Source organism: Saimiri boliviensis, chromosome 2, assembly GCF_048565385.1.
Source record: "Saimiri boliviensis isolate mSaiBol1 chromosome 2, mSaiBol1.pri, whole genome shotgun sequence".
NCBI lineage: Eukaryota > Metazoa > Chordata > Mammalia > Primates > Cebidae > Saimiri > Saimiri boliviensis.
The window spans coordinates 12,119,080-12,133,630 of NC_133450.1; the positions used below are offsets into that span (position 1 = coordinate 12,119,080).

Genomic DNA, 14,551 nt, shown 5'->3' on the forward strand with positions numbered 1-14,551 from the left:
CAGAGATTACAGTGAGCTGAGATCACACCATTGCACTCCAGCCTGGGCAACAGGAGTGAAACTCCATCTCAAAAAAAAAAAAAAAAAAAAAAAAAAAGATGGCATTTGAGCTGAAAATTACTCAAAGGATGAGTATGATTTCTATACCTGGAAAAGGGGAGGAGAAAAGGGAGAAAAGAACAGGGTATTGCAATAAGATCAAAGCAGAGACGCATGACATTGCTGAGTACTCCTGGGATGATGTGTACTCCTGGGTCATTTCACAAAGAGATGCAGTGACAGATCAGGCTGGAAATGGCCAGCTGTGACCAGAACCCCACCTAGAAACTGCGACTTGACTTTATAGATGCAGAAGTAAGGGAATCCAACCTGGGTGTTTAAACGTGAGAATCACAGCAGCTGAAGGAGAGAGACAAGACTTTAGAGGCAGAGAGCCTGATGAAGAAATGAGATGACATGAATGGGGTGCCAGGCAGAAGAAGTGGAAAGAGAGCACAAGAGAGGATATGAGTACGGTGTGAAGCCAGACTCTACAGGGCTAAGATACCAGGGGCTCCCCACATTCAGGGATTCTACATTTTAACCCGCGATTTGAAGAAATCCCTCAACCAGGGGATCCTGATGTATCAAGGGACAAATAGGTTCATGTCCCCTATGGCTTCAGGTGTAGCCAGTTACCACCAGCAACTTACAATTACCCTCAGAGGCAAACCTAATTTCTGAAAATGGAAATTTTCTAAAGTATCCCATCTACAATGAGCAGTTATCATAATCCTCTATCATTTATCAAACGCCTCTGTATATGTAAGAACTAGGATTTTTTTAAAAAAAAAACTTTTAAGATAAAGATAGAACACACTCTCTGCTTAGAGAGAGAACATATTTCTAAGAGGTAAGGCACTTTAATTCCTCTTCTGAAACAAGGCAGGGAACAAACAGTTGAATGAAGAGAACAGACAATGCTACCAGCGCTCAGAGGAGGAAGTGATCCTCCTACCTCAGCCTCCCATGTAGCTGGGCAACAGGCATGTGCCACCTCACCCACCTATTTTTAATTGTTTTGTAGATGGAGAGTCTCACTTTGTTGCCCAGGCTGGTCTCAAACTCATGGACTCAAGCAATTCTCCTGCCTTGTCCTCCCAAAGTACTGGGATTACAGGTGTGAGTCACAGCGCCCAGCCAGCCTACCTCTCAAATGACCCCAAAGGCAGCCTATGACAGAGGGCAGCCCAGATAACTGCCTTGGTTTACCTTTCCCCTGGAGGTTGGTGAGAGAAATCTCTCTATTAAAAAGGAAAAAAAGACCAGGTGCAGTGTGGCTTACGCCTGTAATCCCAAAGCTTTGGGAGCCAAGGCAGGAGGTTTAGTTGAGGTCAGGAGTTCAAGACCAGCCTGGTCCACATGATAGTGAGACTCCATCTCTACAAAAAATAAGGAAATAAAACTTAGCTGGGCATGGTGATGCACATCTGCCAACCTAGCTGCTACTTGGGAGGCTAAGGCGGGAGGACTGCTGAAGCCCAGGAGGTCAAAGTTACAGTGACTTATGATCATGCCACTACACTCCAGCATGGGCAACAGAGCAAGACCCTATCTCTAAAATTAATTAATTAATTAATTAATTAAAAAACAAGAAAGAAAGATTGGCTCACTTCCCTCTAACCTCCACAGAACTACAAGCAGAGTTACAGTGTGAACAACAGAATTACAAAATGTAAGGGGCATAAGCCAGTCAGAATTGCCCAGCGTTGCACCTGCAACTAACCCTACAACTTGCTAATTCTAATTCACTGTTGCCAAGTCCTTGCCTTAAGCTGCTGAAATTGTGCTTATTTTTAGAAGCCAATTATTAACTAAGTCAATGGTGCTTTTGTGAAGATTTTCTATGGAAGAGACAAATGCTGTATGAAAATAACTGCTCAAAAGCTTTTATTCCTGCACAAGAACCATCAACTCTGGATCCCCAGTTCTCTGGTTGCTCAGCTACAACCTGAGCAGGAATCTACTTCTACAAGGACAAAAGCATTCCTGTTCTAATCAGGGAGCATTGATTTCCCTACTTGGGTTTCAAAATTCAGACTGGGCAGTGCACACAGAGCTTGTTTCTAGGAAAGATCAGCCCCTGGCTGAGTGCTCTAGAAGCTGGGGCTCAACCAATGCTGATGATGCAAATTTACTTTAAAACACATCCCCAGCCGGGCGCGGTGGCTCAAGCCTGTAATCCCAGCACTTTGGGAGGCTGAGGCGGGTGGATCACGAGGTCGAAAGATCAAGACCATCCTGGTCAACATGGTGAAACCCCGTCTCTACTAAAAAAATACAAAAAAACTAGCTGGGCATGGTGGCGCATGCCTGTAATCCCAGCTACTTAGGAGGCTGAGGCAGGAGAATTGCCTGAGCCCAGGAGGCGGAGGTTGCGGTGAGCCGAGATCGCGCCATTGCACTCCAGCCTGGGTAACAAGAGCGAAACTCCGTCTCAAAAAAAAAAAACAAAACACATCCCCAGAGCCAAGTGTGGTGGCTCACGCCTGTAATCCCAGCACTCTGAGAGGCCGGAACAGGTGGATTGCTTGAACCCAAGAGTTCAAGACCAGCACGGGCAACATGGTGAAACCCCATTTTTACTAAAAATACAAAAATCATCCTTCTTTGTATAGTGGTGAAATTAAAAAAAAAAAAATCAGCTGGCATGGTGGCATGTGCCTGTAGTCCCAGCTACTCAAGAGGCTGAGGTGGGAGGATCACTTGGGCCCAAGAGCAGAGGTTGCAGTGAGCCAAGATTGTGCCACTGTACTCCAGCCTGGGCAACAGAGCAAGACCCTGTCTCAAAAAATTTAAAACAAAACCCACATATCCCCCCAAAATTGATTGGCACAATGGATATGTGGTTAAACCAAATATATCAAAATATAAGTTGTAGAATCTAGGTGGTAGGTTTATGGGTGTACATTCCCTTCAAGTTTTCCCATATGCTTACCAAAAAAAAAATTTTTTTTTTTTTTTTTTTAGAGTTTCACTCTTGTCGCTCATGCTGGAGTATAATGGCATGATCTCGGCTCACTGCAACCTCTGCCTCCTGGGTTCAAGCGATTCTCCTGCCTCAGCCTCTTGAGTAGCTGGGATTATAGGTGTCCACCACCATGCCCATCTAATTATTTAACCTTTAACCCATGGGATCTGACATGATCTCCCAGTAGATAGTGTTGGAATTGAACAGGAGGACAACTAGGTAGTGTCTGCTGCTTGGAGTGTAGAAAAAATCTCTCCACACTTTGGGTCACAGAAGTCTTCATACCACAACCTCCACCTTCCAGCTTCAAGCAATTCTCCTGCCTCAGCCCCCCAAGTAGCTAGGATTACAGGCATGCACCACCACTACCCAGCTAATTTTGTATTTTTAGTAGAAATGGGGTTTCTTCTTGGTCAGGCTGGTCTCAAACTCCCGACCTCAGGTGATCCATGTGCCTTGGCCTCCCAAAGTACTGGGATTACAGCTATGAGCCACTGTGCCCAGCCATTTTTTAATTTTTAGTACAAACAAGATTTTACCATGTTGGCCAGGCTGGACTCAAACTCTTGACCTCAGGTGATTCGCCCACCTCAGCTTCTCAAAGTGCTGGGATTACAGGTGTGAACCACCATGTCCAGCCAGTGAAAATTTTCATAATAAAGTGTTGGGAAAATGATATTCATGACACAAAACTCATCCAAAGACTGTGACAAAGAGAGGACCAAAGACCTTCAGAAGCTTGGATATGGTTATCAAACGGAGGTCTCTCTACCTAACAACACCTTTGAAATGCTGAAGGTGAGGCAAAGCAGAAAGTCCAACACGCCCACAGCCTGCCCAGTCTTAATAAACTTTAGAAGAACCCTTCTGGGGGCTGGGCATGGGGCTCATAGCTGTAATCGTAACACTTTGGGAGGCTGAGGTGGGTGGATTGCCTGAGCCCAGGAGACCAGCCTGGGCAACATGGGTTCATCTTCACAAATGCTGATTTTTAGTGCCTGTTATGGGCAAGGTGCCATGTGAGCTGCCAGGGGATGGAGACATCTGCCCTCCAGAGCTGTTCCCACACTGAATGGGTTTATTCTGGTACTTTCTCAAATGAAAGGTATCAGTATCGATGTAGCTTCTGAGCTCCAGGCATGCATCATCTCATCCTGCTTCCTTCTGAACCATCAAAAATTCTTTCTTGAGTTATCTCCAAATTCTGTACCCAGAATTCTTTCTTTAATAGGGGAACCAGGAGCCATGTGTCAGGTGAGTGTGACTGAACTCCAGAGCACTTGCTTCAGAGATAAGGAGTAGGCCCCAAACATTGATAGGCAGCGGTCTATCTCTTCATTCAGACCCTGTTGGAACGTTCCTTTTTTAGCCTGTATGTCCTGCCATATGAATAGGACAATCTTTTTCTATTTTATTTTTTTTGGTTTGTTTGTTTGAGACAGAGTCTCGCACTGTTGCCCAGGCTGGAATGCAATGGTGTGATCTTGGCTCACTGCAACCTCCACCTCCAAGGTTCAAGCAATTCTCCTGCCTCGGCCTTCTGAGTAGCTGGGATTACAGGCAGCACCACCATGCCTGGCTAATTGCTTTGTACCGTTAGTAGAGATGGGGTTTCACCATGTTGGCCAGGCTGGTCTCCTGACCTCATGGTCCGCCTGCCTCAGCTTCCCGAAGTGCTGGGATTATAGGCGTGAACCACTGTGCCCGGCCAATCTTTTTATTTTTCTTACATGGACCTCCCTTGAGGATACTGGGAAGCTTCTTCATTTACATTGACCTTTTTTGAGATGTTAGGAGGCATCCGTATTCTGGAATTCTTTATTCACTTTGAACTTACAGATGCTGATCACATCCCTTGTGATCATGGCCCTTGCCATGTCCTCCCCTTTCTTCAAGCCATCCTTCAGGAGAAGATGACACTGGAAATGACGAGGGTTGGTTTCCCATTCTCTTGGCCCATTTTCAGTGACTGCAGATCAGTTTTTCCCCCCATGGATATGGCTCTCTGGAAATAGTGAGATGTTCCTGCACAAGTCTCCAAATCAGACGTTATCTCTGGAGTTATCCTGGGGACTGAGACTGGGGGAGAAAATCTTTCAAGGGCCAAACAGCGTCTAGTACCTTTTAGGTGGAATGTGTTGAATGAGGGTGGCCAGGATGGGGAAGACCTGGTTAGGCTGTGGACGAGGTGGCTTACACCTGTAATCCCAGCACTTTGGGAGGCCAAGGCAGGCAGATCATGAGGTCAGGAATTCGAGACTAGCCTGCCCAATATGGTGAAACCCCATCTCTACTAAAATACGAAAATTAGCTGGGCACGGTGACGAGCACCTATAATCCCAGCTACTGGGAGGCTGAGACAGGAGAATCACTCGAACCCGGGAGGCAGAGGTTGCAGTGAGCCAAGATCGAGCCACTATACTCCAGCCTGGGTGACAGCAAGACTCTGTCTCAAAAAAAAAAAAAGACTGGGCACCTGGACCCCTGTTCTAGAGCTCAGGGCAGGTCTCAGGTGTCAGGTGTCAGGAAGAAAATGGGGTAGGAGCCGAGAGACACAATACTGGACTGAAAGTACAACAGCCACCAAGCAATGCAGACTCACATCAGCCCTCATCTCAGAGCTAGCAGCCCAGGAAGAATAAAGCAAAGACCAATATCTGCAGAATTCCCTAAGTTGGACAGTGTGTTGGAAGACTTATATTGGAAGAGAAGGAGGGACTCCAAGCACATAGTGGTAAAATGAGTGGCAGCTCACATGGAGATAATTAATTAGCCCATGAATGCCCTCTCTCTTCGTTGCCCTCTCCTTCCACTAATGTGCATCATGCAGAAACCCAAAGTAACCCTTCAGGCTGCCCTTACAGTAGATTATATCATCTTCATAACCCCATAGCCTTGCACCTAGCATACAACATTGTACACAAGAAATGGATTTCAACTGTATTTACCAGAGTTTACTTACATCACATCTTAGGGTCCTCTGAATCAAAAAACTAAGAGAGATGCTCTAGGTACACCCACCAGGAATACTGCCACTTCTTTGATGAGAGGCAAAGACCTAGAAAGGAGGCCTACCATCTTGTGAATATTCCAAGCCCTATAGTCAGACTTCCCAGACGCCCTAGATAGTGATGTGGATCCCAGGAGCAGCATGGAGGCAGCCGGTCACCTCCCAGACCAAAGACTAGGCCAGAGCCACCCAACTCTTAAAGCTATTGCTCCAGAAGCTGAGAGAGTGTCACATACCATGTGCTCCATGCAGATACTGATCTCGCCATCGCTGTAGAATGCACCGTAGAAGCCCACGATGTACGGAGAGTTGCACTCATGCAGAACCTGCAGCTCCCTTATGATCTGGTTCCGGATTGCAGGTTTGATCTCCAGATGAATTAGCTGGAGAAAGAAAGGTGAAAGAAAGAGAGATTTTATGAAAGAAAGAGGGAAGGAAGGATGAAATATGTAGTCTTGTTAAATGTTTAAGCTCTTAAAGGTAGGGGGAGGAGAAACAGTTAAGTTGTAACAAACAAGTTTCTGCTCCACCAGGAACTGAGTGTCACTGTTCTAATGCAGGTATTGGCACTGGGGGCTGTCCCAGCTGTGCCTCAGGCTCCTGGAAGCCAAGAAAGGAACAAAGTTAACGAAGGGTTTACTCCAAAAGAATCTTTGGAGCTCAGACATGAAGAGAAATTGACCTTGAGGACTTGGTTCACACTCAAGAGTTATGGAAGTAGAAGGTATGAGGAACTCAGGTATTCTAAACTAAGCTGCCCAAGAGATTCTTCCTTGAGCTCAGGAGCCTGATGTGGTTGAGACTGAGCCAAAGTCTAAGGTCCTACCTATGTCACCCTAACATTTTCCCTTGTTCCAGCTAGGGAGACAAGTGACAGCAACATTAAAAAGTTACATAGTGGGGTCGGGAGCGGTGGCTCAAGCCTGTAATCCCAGCACTTTGGGAAGCCGAGGAGGGTAGATCATGAGGTCAAGAGATCGAGACCATCCTGGTCAACATGGTGAAACCCCGTCTCTACTAAAAATATAAAAAATTAGCTGGGCGTGGTGGCGCGTGCCTGTAATCCCAGCTACTCAGGGGGCCGAGGCAGGAGAATTGCCTGAACCCAGGAGGCGGAGGTTGTGGTGAGCCGAGATCGCGCCATTGCACTCCAGCCTGGGTAACAAGAGCCGAAACTCCATCTCAAAAAAAAAAAAAAAGTTACATAGTAAGGTTGAACTTCTAAAAAATCCCACAGATGGTTGAGTGTCAGAGAACATGGATGCAGTAGTTACCAGTGTGGCTGGAGCAGCTGGTGAAAGCTAGATAAGAGGTGGATCTAGGAGATGGGCACTGTTTGAAAAGGCAGAAGGAACAACAGCATAAAAAAAATATGGGCACGGAAGTAAACACAGTGTGCAGAAAAACATCAAAGAGCCCAACCTCACTGGTGCAGGGGACTGTGTTCCAAAAGAGGACCAAGACAGATGGGAAAGGAAAGTCCAGCTCAACGAGTACATGCTATGGTAGGGAGTTCAGATGCTGTAATGCAGGAGGATAAAGGGAATTTACTGGCACAAGTGGGAAACAACTTGAAATCCATGTTTTGTGTATCACTGGGGCTAAGTGAATGAAAACAGCTTCTCGTACCCATGATAAGTAATAAACAGATACCCTGGCATCCTTCCACAGCACACAGAAGGCTAAAGAAGAGTCACTTATTATTTTCCAGACAGGATGGGGATTAATACACTAACACAGTCATTAGTGTGTTTATCCATAATCTCATAGATGGCATGCATTTGAAATTCAAACGGCACAATAAGGTATTGAGGAAAGTCAGTCTTCCTTCTACCCTGGTCCCCAGGCCTCTAGGTACCTGAGAGATAATCCAATTACCTGTTAATCAAAGCAAACTCACCTTTCTAGCCATGACCAGGCCAGAAGGCTTGTGGGAGACCTTGAACACCACACCACCATTGCCAGCCCCCAGCTCACTGATCTTCTCAAAGTCATCATCCTTCAGTTCTCCCACCTTCTGCTTCTGGGTAAGAAAGGCCTCAAGGCGCTTTCGCTGCTGCTCGTCAAGCTCTAGCTCCTCCAGCTTCTTTTGCAAGGCCTCCAGGTTGGTCCTGTCACAAAGCAGAGAGTAAAAGTCAATACCATCACCAGAGAAGTCAACCCAATAAAGCACTCCTATCATGGAAAGCTCCAGCTCTGGGGACAGACAGAGAACTAAAGTAGGAGGCTAGAGAGGAGGCCCCCTCTCACTGTGGCTCTGTTCACTTCACTCCAGCCACTGCAGATGACTATCACCAACATGCTTTACCTCTCAGGGCTTTAATTTCCTCATTTATAAAATGAGAAAATCAGGTCTTTCGGACTCAATATGCTTCAAGTCTATGAGAGGAACCAAAGAACCTACTAAAATCCAGAATGGGCCACCTTAATTTGCTTTAAAACTTCATTTTAAAGCCCCACTACTGTTGATTTTATTGTTTTACCATACACAAAATAAAATTCTCTAAATCCACTAAAACGAAATCAAACCAACTTTAAACTGAATCACAACAGTAGAAATCCTCATTTTCAATGTAACCAGGTCCAGTAACCAGGTTAATTTAAAAAGTCACAGCAAAAAAAAAAAAAAAGAAATCAAATATTATATATCTAAAATTATTTTTCCATAATGCACATAAATCTTCATTCATTCGCCCTTTTTTTTTTTTTTTTTTTTTGAGACGGAGTTTCACTCTTGTTGCCCAGGCTGGAGTGCAATGGCGCGATCTCGGCTCACCGCAACCTCCGCCTCCTGGGTTCAGGCAATTCTCATGCCTCAGCCTCCTGAGTAGCTGGGATTACAGGCACGTGCCACCATGCCCAGCTAATTTTTCGCATTTTTTTTTTTTAGTAGAGACGGGGTTTCACTATGTTGACCGGGATGGTCTTGATCTCTTGACCTCGTGATCCACCCACCTCGGCCTCCCAAAGTGCTGGGATTACAGGCTTGAGCCACCGTGCCCGGCCTCCACAGCTTTTAACTGGTATTCATGGCGGGGGAAAAAGGAAAAAAAATAATTTCATTTGCAGTTATATTTCATCAGTTTATCCAATACTTAAATACATTACTTAACTACAATACCAGCTACAGCTGAACAAATGGGTTTGGGAACAAGCTGGCTCTTGGTAAGCACATAATTCATCCAGTGGGTGCTGAAGCGAGTGGGTACGGCAGAGAGCAGTCTGCCAGCTGTGCATTCAGCATGCTGTGGGCATTGCTCAGCATATTTCATCCAGGGAACTGAAAAGTGTTCATCACTCCTGGAGCTGGTTAACAGGAAAGTGGTAAGAGAGCTTGCACTGTGTTTCACTGGATTTCACATTGAAGTCCTGTGAGGCAAAGCGTGTCAGTGACAATTGTGTGGGGTGGCTGCAGTGACACAGGTGACAAGATAGGCCTTCATTATGTATCATCACGTTGGTGTTCCCGCCAACACACACACCCTAGTTCTGAGCTTAAAAGGCAGAGCAAGCATAATCTGCTCTTCCTTCACAGCCTCTATCCCAAATCTCTAGAAGACAGGGAAATGGAGACCTAATACCTCTACATGTATAAGGAGATCCGACACTGCCTTACAAATAACATCACACATGGGGCCAAAGAGGATGCAAGGCTGAGGTTACTGATTTTTCTCACTGATATCCCCACCACCACCAGCTGCACACATCAAAGAAAGGCCAAGCACGCACACAGTGGGAAGGCAGCTGTCTGCAAACCAGGAAGAGGACTCTCGCCAGAACCCAATCATGCCATCCCCTACTCTTAAGACTTTCAGCCTCCAGAACAGTGAGAAAATAAATCCTTGTTGTTTAAGCTACCTAGTCTATGACATTTTATCACTGCAGTCCAAGCAAACTGAGACAGCTACTCAATAGTTTCATCCTGCTAAAAGGTTCAGCTATGTCTTGCAGTGTCCCCAGTCTCTAGGGTGTAGGAACCTAGAACATGTGTGGCTGGGGGTGTACAGAGCACACTCTCTGGTTTCCTTTCTCCCAGCTCTCCCCACAAAGGAGCTTGCTGAGGACCACATTTAGAAACACACTTCAAATGCAGATGGACACCACAGGTAAAACTTCAATGAGGTTACAGCTACCTGGAGGGCTCAGCAGGCTGGCGAGAAATACAGATTCCAAAAGCTGGCTCTCTCTCTCTCTCTCTCTCTCTCTCTCTCTCTCACACACACACACACACACACACACACACACACACACACAGAGTGTGCATGATGGGGGAAGGGAAGGAGGGCTGCATGGAAGAAAAAATGCTTTCCTCACAACACTGTGTACTCTCCTCAGTGCTTTACATTTATTAAGTCATTTAACCCACAACCCCCAATTAGAACAGATAAGTAAACTCAAGCTCACACAGGTGAACTAAGACGTCAAATGTCAAACAGCTGGTAAGTGGCACAACCAGGATTCAAATTCAGGCAGAACTAATATCTCACCTTAACCATGATGCTGTATTACCTTCGAAAAGCTCAATACTTTCAGCTGGGCGCGGTGGCTCAAGCCTGTAATCCCAGCACTTTGGGAGGCCGAGGCGGGTGGATCACAAGGTCGAGAGATCGAGACCATCCTGGTCAACATGGTGAAACCCCGTCTCTACTAAAAATACAAAAAAAATTAGCTGGGCATGGTGGCACGTGCCTGTAATCCCAGCTACTCAGGAGGCTGAGGCAGGAGAATTGCCTGAGCCCAGGAGGCGGAGGTTGCGGTGAGCCAAGATCGCGCCATTGCGCTCCAGCCTGGGTAACAAGAGCGAAACTCCGTCTCAAAAAAAAAAAAAATTAGCTGGGCATGGTGGCTCGTGCCTGTAATCCCAGCTACTCAGGAGGCTGAGGCAGGAGAATTGCCTGAACCCAGGAGGCGGAGGTTGCGGTGAGCCGAGATCGCGCCATTGCGCTCCAGCCTGGGTAACGATCGAAACTCCGTCTCAAAAAAAAAAAAAAAAAAAAAAAAAAAAAAAAAAAAAGCTCAATACTTTCAAGGGAGGCAACTGACAATTGTGGGTAAGATCCCGGTGTGAGGCGTTTAACACACCAGGGCTCAATCATGCATAAAGATGGTGTGCCCTACACAAAGAGGTCTTTGCACCATGGACAATCCTGTCTCCTATGCACATCAATCAGATGACAGATCTACTGAAGCTGATTAACACTGCCTTGCAGCTAATACTCGCCACAAGAAATTCAATCCATTTGCCAAGGAAAAGGGAATGCTGACTCTGTTCACTTTCCTGACTCTTTGAAATAAATAATTCTTACACCTTCTGAAGGAAAAACTAAGTCTGAGCTTTGTGCTACCTTTCTCCCTCCTCTACCTCCTATGCCCTGCTGTTTATCCACCCAGCCCACCAGCTAAGGAACTGGCTTCTGACCTGTGCTTTCAGAAGGTGGCCAGAGAGAGAAATGGCAAAGACCTTCCTAATGGCAGGTGTGTATGGGTGACGACTGGAGATGGAATAGTGTTGGAAAATTAACAAATCACTAGTGTTCAGGAGTCCTGGATTCTTACCTCAAATTGTTCATCAACTAGCTAAGTGACCATTGGCAAGTCACTTAACCTTGCCCCATTTCAGATTTTTCTTCTATACAACATGGAATACTGTGAAGCCATAAAAAAGAACAGCATAATGTCTTTTGCAGGAACATGGGTGGAGGTGGAGGTCATTATTCTCAGAAAACTAAAGCAAGAACAGAAAACCAAATACCACATGTTCTCACTTGTAAGTGGGAGCTGAATGAGGAGAACACATGGACACACAGGAGGGAATGACACACACTAGGGCCTGTCGACAGGTGGTCAGGGAGGAGAGAGCATCAGGAAGAATAGCTAATAGATGCTGGGCTTAATATCTAGGTGATGGGATGATCTGTGCAGAAAACCACCATGGCACACTTTTAACCTCTGCTAACAAATCTGCATATTCTGCACATGTACCCCTGAACTTAAAATTTAAAAAAATAACTAAATAAAAGGATTTCTCCTTTGTAAAATAGGATTAACAATTCCACTCTTATTTAACTTACTGGGGAGGGTCAAAGTAGAAACTAATGGAAGAAGCATGAAATTTTTGACGCATTTCTACACTAATACAGAGGGAGGGGAGGTGAAGAGGAGAAAGGAGAAGCCAAGGCAGCAACAGCAGGATCCAGAACTAACTACTGCCTTTTCTTTAATTATTCTTAACATACTCAGTGTTTTTCAGAGAATGAAAGATGAAACATTTTATCTGAAGGTGAAACGAAGATCCTGGCATCAAAATGGCTTTCAGTATTCATTAGAAAGGTATCAGTCAATAATGTAACAGTATTCAGTATTCCTTTCTCTTGCAGAGGGTGTTGATGTTCAACAAGGCTAATTTCTGCCCTTCCAAGGTGAAATGTTTCAAGCAAATGATATAAGAGAGCGGACCCTTACCCAACACCTATATCACCAATGTCTAAAACTGAGAGGGCATAAACCTGTCTCTGTTTCTCTTCACTATCTTTGGTTTTAACTGGTATCAGCAAAACTGAGACAGGGGATTTAAAAACAAAACAAAACTGGAGCTCCAGCACAATAAATCTGGCACACACAGCCCTCTCTCCAGGAACCAGCTGTGATTGGCTCCATCCGCCATCGCATCATGTTGGCTGAGAGAAAACACCACACACACTGTAACGTGAATTCTGCATCACGGCTGTCTAACAGTAAATACAAGTTCATGAAGACACAAGATTATAGGTTTGAATGGGAACACAGAGAAAAACAAGGGTTGTCATTTGCTTTCTTAAAACACCAGGGAGGTACAATGAAATGGATGGGAAAGAATAATCCTATGGGCAAGAACATCTCCTTCTCATCTCACCCATCTGCTAAGCCTAATTACACTGCCACAACTGGAACCTTTCATTTGTGACTCACTGGTTTAAATCAAGCAGCAGCATAAAATGTATCCCAGGGAGGGACCCTGAAGACCACCTTATCCAACCTTCATTTTACAGATGATAAAACTGAGTCCCAGAGGGACAAGTTCACACAGTTCATTGGTGGCAGGTCTCCTAACTCCTAGGACAGAGCTCCTTTCAAGGTCCCACATTGCCTTTTTCAACCCTGATGGTCACTGATTTTAGAGGCTGACCAAAGGAATAATAGAAGGAGGCAGGGGAGTGATGTTCAGAAAAGAAATGGGATAACTGCCACACACCAAACAGAAATGGACCACAATTCCATGCCACCCAACCTGAGCCTTGCTCTAGTGTCAATGGCTGGCCCTGCCTCTGCCAGGTGGGTACACTGAGAAAAGGGGAGAAGACGACAACCAATCACTGTGGGAAAGAGAGGAAGGGTCTCCGTGCAGGTGGGGGTTCTTACCAGAGAGCCCCGGGAGTTGTAAAATTCTCCCTCCCCTGTGGCATCTGGCAAGCAGGAATGCTACTAGAGCAGGAAACAAGTAGCAGAGAAAGAGGGAAGGAGAGGCAGAAGAGACAGAACCAAGGTAACAGAGACCAGCGCCTAGAGATTAAAGGCTGCATACAATCCCTTGATCCACACCTTCTACCCCTACCTTCCCATCTGTGAGATCTTGGGTAAGTTACCTTCCTTTCTGGCCTTCAGTTCCATACCCATAAGAAAAGTATATGAGGAGGAGGAGAGGAGGAAAAGGAAAGGTGTCTAAGTATCTCTGAGGTCCAAGTCTGTTAATGTGACATAATCTGAGGAGATACAGAATAAGACCGGGGGTGTGTTCAAGTAGAGGGGCTGAGGAGCTTCAATGGACAGGGGCCAATGTGAGGAACAGAGAGAACTGGTACCATGGGCCTCTGTACAGTCAAAATATGAATGGCTGAGGATTGAGGGTCAGGCATACAAAGAGTAGTAAGACAGGAAAGCAGAATGGACCTGAAGGAAGAAGGCAGAGGGTGCCAAAAGCACAGCTTACCAACTTCCATATTCTACCCCAGGCTAGCCCATCTGTGTTGGGCAGTGCCGATGCACTGGCAAGGGCCAGCCCCGGACAACATCTTGGGGAAGGCGTTCTATACCCTCCCGTACCTCAATCCTGCAGGTTACTCTAAGGGAGGCTGTTCAACTACCTAGACAATCAAATTCTAGGACTGTGTATATGGGCTCTGTGAAAGAAGCCAGACGCAAAAGAGTATGTACTATGTGATATGGTTTGGCTGTGTCCCCACCTAAATCTCAACTCAAACTGTAATCCCCATGTGTCGAGACAGGGAGGTAACTGGGTCATGGAGTCAGTTTCCCCTACATTATTCCCAAGATAGTGAATGAATTCTCATGAGAGCTGATAGTATTGTAAGTGTCTGGTGTTTCCCCTACTGGCACTTCTCTCACTTGCCACCATGTGAAGGTCTTTGCTTTCCCTTTGCCTTCTGCCATGAGTGTAACTTTATTGAAGCCTCCCCAGTCATGCAAAATCTCTTTTCTTTATAAATAACCCCAGTCTTGGGCAGTTCTTTATAGCAGTGTGAAAACAGACTAAT

At 45.7% G+C, this 14,551-nt stretch overlaps 1 protein-coding gene across 1 annotated transcript in view; it reads right to left on the reverse strand.

Annotated features, from left to right (window-relative positions):
* The window catches only part of MAP2K1 (mitogen-activated protein kinase kinase 1), a 116,710-nt gene that overhangs the window by 48,128 nt on the left and 54,031 nt on the right, over positions 1-14,551 (reverse strand). Inside the window, exons 2-3 of the mRNA XM_003929701.4 lie at positions 7,921-8,131; positions 6,257-6,403 (exon numbers count right to left, since the gene is read on the reverse strand). Coding sequence (XP_003929750.1) covers positions 6,257-6,403; positions 7,921-8,131 — 358 coding nt within the window. The remainder of the gene's footprint in view (positions 1-6,256; positions 6,404-7,920; positions 8,132-14,551) is intronic.